This window comes from Pholcus phalangioides, unplaced genomic scaffold (genome assembly GCF_987345545.1).
Source record: "Pholcus phalangioides strain wild (caught in Gottingen) unplaced genomic scaffold, Ppha-v1.0 ptg000004l_1, whole genome shotgun sequence".
In the NCBI taxonomy this organism is placed as follows: domain Eukaryota; kingdom Metazoa; phylum Arthropoda; class Arachnida; order Araneae; family Pholcidae; genus Pholcus; species Pholcus phalangioides.
In genome coordinates this window covers 41,896,784-41,899,952 of record NW_028301597.1, presented here as the reverse complement: position 1 = coordinate 41,899,952, position 3,169 = coordinate 41,896,784, and the positions used below count along the sequence as shown (strand labels likewise).

Genomic DNA, 3,169 nt, shown 5'->3' with positions numbered 1-3,169 from the left:
TAGAAGAACGAGATTCTAAATGGACTCGGAAAGTAGAACTCGAAGGGAGAAGACGTTCGGAAGGCTGCTCTAGTTTAGCAGTAGTTTTAGAAATTCATGCAAATAAAGACGAGTATTTGTTCTCGAATCCTCGTTCGTGTGATTGTCTACCCATGTTCAAGTCCTCGGTGAAGAACCCTGGAGAGATCCGTGCGACGGGACGAATCTGGTGACAAGAGGTTTGACAAGTGACCCGGCGGCGCGACGCAACAAAACTGGTGTCAGAAGTGGGACGCTGCAAGGACTTGAATGGTCAAGACAAGAGTATGGAGAAGAACGAGACGGGAGAACAGTTTAAGCAGCTGATGGAGATGATGGTCCAGATGAAAGTTAGCATGGAATCCAATATCGCCGCCGTCAACACATCTATCGCTGCTGTCAAGGAGGATATTGCCAACGGTGTGAGGCAAACCATCGCCGGTGCTTGTGAGGGAAGCGCCCTAAGTCGAGTGTACCATGGCTCACAGCGGCATGGTGGGGAGCGTAGACTGTGCATGGAAATTGAGTTTCCATGCCAGATGGACATCGACCCTGGAGTCAACGTCAGAATCGTTTGGAGAGACCTGGATCGAAGATTCCAGCAGCAAATTCTGTACGTGGCACCATCGTTGACCCTACAGACAGCCACGGGAGAGAAGGTGACTGTGCGTGGAAAGTTGGAAGTCTCAGCGAGGTAGGCGTCGGTCACTTATCGTCATGCCGTCTTCGCAGCCGACATCCAGGACACGGGCATCCTCGGATTGGACTTCCTGAAGAGCCATGGACTGTCTTTGGACATTCGGAGTGACCAGTTGTCTACAATGCAAGGACAAAACGTAGTCCTACTTGGAGGTTGTCACGACGAAGTCCTTCAGCGGGAAGTGATGGCTGTTCCAGAAGCAGGAATCCCCGACGGAAGCATGGACGATGGTGGAATCGGAGCCGTTCTCTTGAGAAGGCCGGGTAGCCGTAAGAGAAGGATCCGGCATCGGGAGCATCGCGGAGAGATGCCATTGCCATATCGAGGAAACCATTCCCACGGAACTGCCGTCATTGTCTCAAGGTAGAAAGGAAATACAGGTCTGCAGAACCTATTGTGAGGCAGCTACAGTCTCAGAACTTAAGTGACGAGCACACTCGAAAGACACAACTGGAAGATCCGGACGTACGAGTGGTCATACACTGGAAGGAATCCACTGGGAACAGACCAGGGTATCAAGACGTCGTTTCTTCCAGTTCGACCACAAAGAGATATTGGGCCCTCTGGGACTGCTTGGAGATGAGGAACGGCATGCTCAACCGCCGTTGGGAGTCAGAGGCTGGAAAGACTTTCAGACGGCAACTCATCATACCCGAAGGCCGTGTGAAAGACGTTTTGAAAGGGTCGCACGGAAGCGCGGCTGATGGACTTTCGACATCACCAGAATGATACGGAGGATTCGTGTGCGATACTATTGGGACAAGTTGAGTCCGACGGGCCGATTTGGCGAAGTGGTGTGAGAACTGTGACACCTGTGCCGCCCGGAAAAGACCTCCGAAGTGGACTTGTGGCCGACTTCAACGCTACAACATTGGTGCGCCATTCAAGAGAGTTGCCTTAGACATCTTAGGACCGTTACCTGAAACCCACGATGGTAACAAGTCTATACTTGTGGTGATGAACTGTTTCACCAACTGGATGGAAGCATTTCCTGAGGAGGCCGAGACTCTAGCACAAGTGTTGGTGCTGAATTGGGTGTCTCGATTCGGAGTCCCCATGATGATCTATTCCGATCAGGGACGAAACTTTACGTCAGCGGTGTTCCTTGAGATGTGCGAACTTCTGGGAATGGAAAAGACGCGTTCTACACCGCGTCATCCGGAATCCGATGAGATGGTGCAGATATTCAACAGGACCCTTCTGAATCACCTCTCGTTGTTCGTGTCGAAATACAAACACGATTGGGACTCGAAGTTACTGCTGCTTTTGCTGACCTATAGGAGTGCCGTCAACGAGGGCAGTGGATTCTCACCGTCACAGATGATCATAGGATGGGATCTTCGGCTGTCGAGTGATCTGCTATTTGGGCGACCGCAATATGCTTCTCTTCGTATGGAAGAATACGTCGAGGAATTCCAGGAGCACCTTGAGGATGTGCATCGAATCGCCAGAGACAGAATCGACATCGGCCCCGAGAAAATGAGAGTTTGCTACGATGCGAAGGCCCCATCTCACGACTTCAAGGAGAGAGACCTTGTCTGGCTTTGGAATCCGAAACGCAGGAAATAAAGACGTCCAAAACGACAGGAAGGGTGGGGCAGCTCCGGAAAGGAGGGTGTCCAAAACGTCGGAAAAGAGGATGTCAGAAACTCCACACTTCATGGAAAGGACGTCACCGTGTCAGGAAGAAACGGTGTCCGAAACTGCAGACCTCATGGGAAGGACGCCGTCGTCTTAGGAAGAGACTAGATATCATCGTGATGTGGATTCAAAGGACGCTGAAGTTCAAGGTGGTCTATGTCATCAGACGTACTTATTACCATAAGAAGTACGGAGGACTCACCGATTTGAGGACTGCATTGCCCGGGACGTGCAACTTTCGAGGAGGGGGGCAATGTTACGAAGGATAGAATTTGAAAATGCTTGGTTAACGCATGCAAGGTTCGCGTGGTATGCGATTGTGATAATAGGAGAACGAGATTCTAAATGGACTCGGAAAGTAGAACTCGAAGGGAGAAGACGTTCGGAAGGCTGCTCTAGTTTAGCAGTAGTTTTAGCAGTTCATGCCAATAAAGACGAGTATTTGTTCTCGAATCCTCGTTCGTGTGATTTTCTACCCATGTTAAAGTCTTCGGCGAAGAACCCTGGAGAGATCCGCGCGACGGGACGAATCTGGTAACAAGAGGTTCGACGAGTGACCCGGCGGGGCGACGCAACAATATTTTATCATGTACTGTATATCTGCTTGAACTTGATCAGATGCAGTCAAGTATTTACCAAAAAATATATCCCTTATTTTCCTTTTCTTCACACGGTATCAACAGGCAATCATAAAAAAATTATTACAGAGGATAGAACAAAATATTATTAAAAAAATCAGATTTCATTTCCAGCTGGAAACTTGAAATCAGTTTAAATTTAAGTAACAATCCAAATTCAAAATTTTTACTA

General features: G+C 49.1%; 1 protein-coding gene across 1 annotated transcript; it reads left to right on the top strand.

The window, feature by feature from the left end:
- Positions 1–1,675: 1,675 nt before the first annotated feature.
- LOC149087599 (protein NYNRIN-like) lies at positions 1,676–2,287 on the top strand. The gene has a single exon (XM_089231919.1). It carries the CDS (start codon positions 1,676–1,678, stop codon positions 2,285–2,287), a length of 612 nt encoding a protein of 203 aa, XP_089088045.1.
- Positions 2,288–3,169: the final 882 nt, after the last annotated feature.

Bases quoted from the DNA above. Each gene is read 5' to 3' on its own strand.
- LOC149087599 (XM_089231919.1), top strand. From the start codon at position 1,676: ATGAACTGTTTCACCAACTGGATGGAAGCATTTCCTGAGGAGGCCGAG.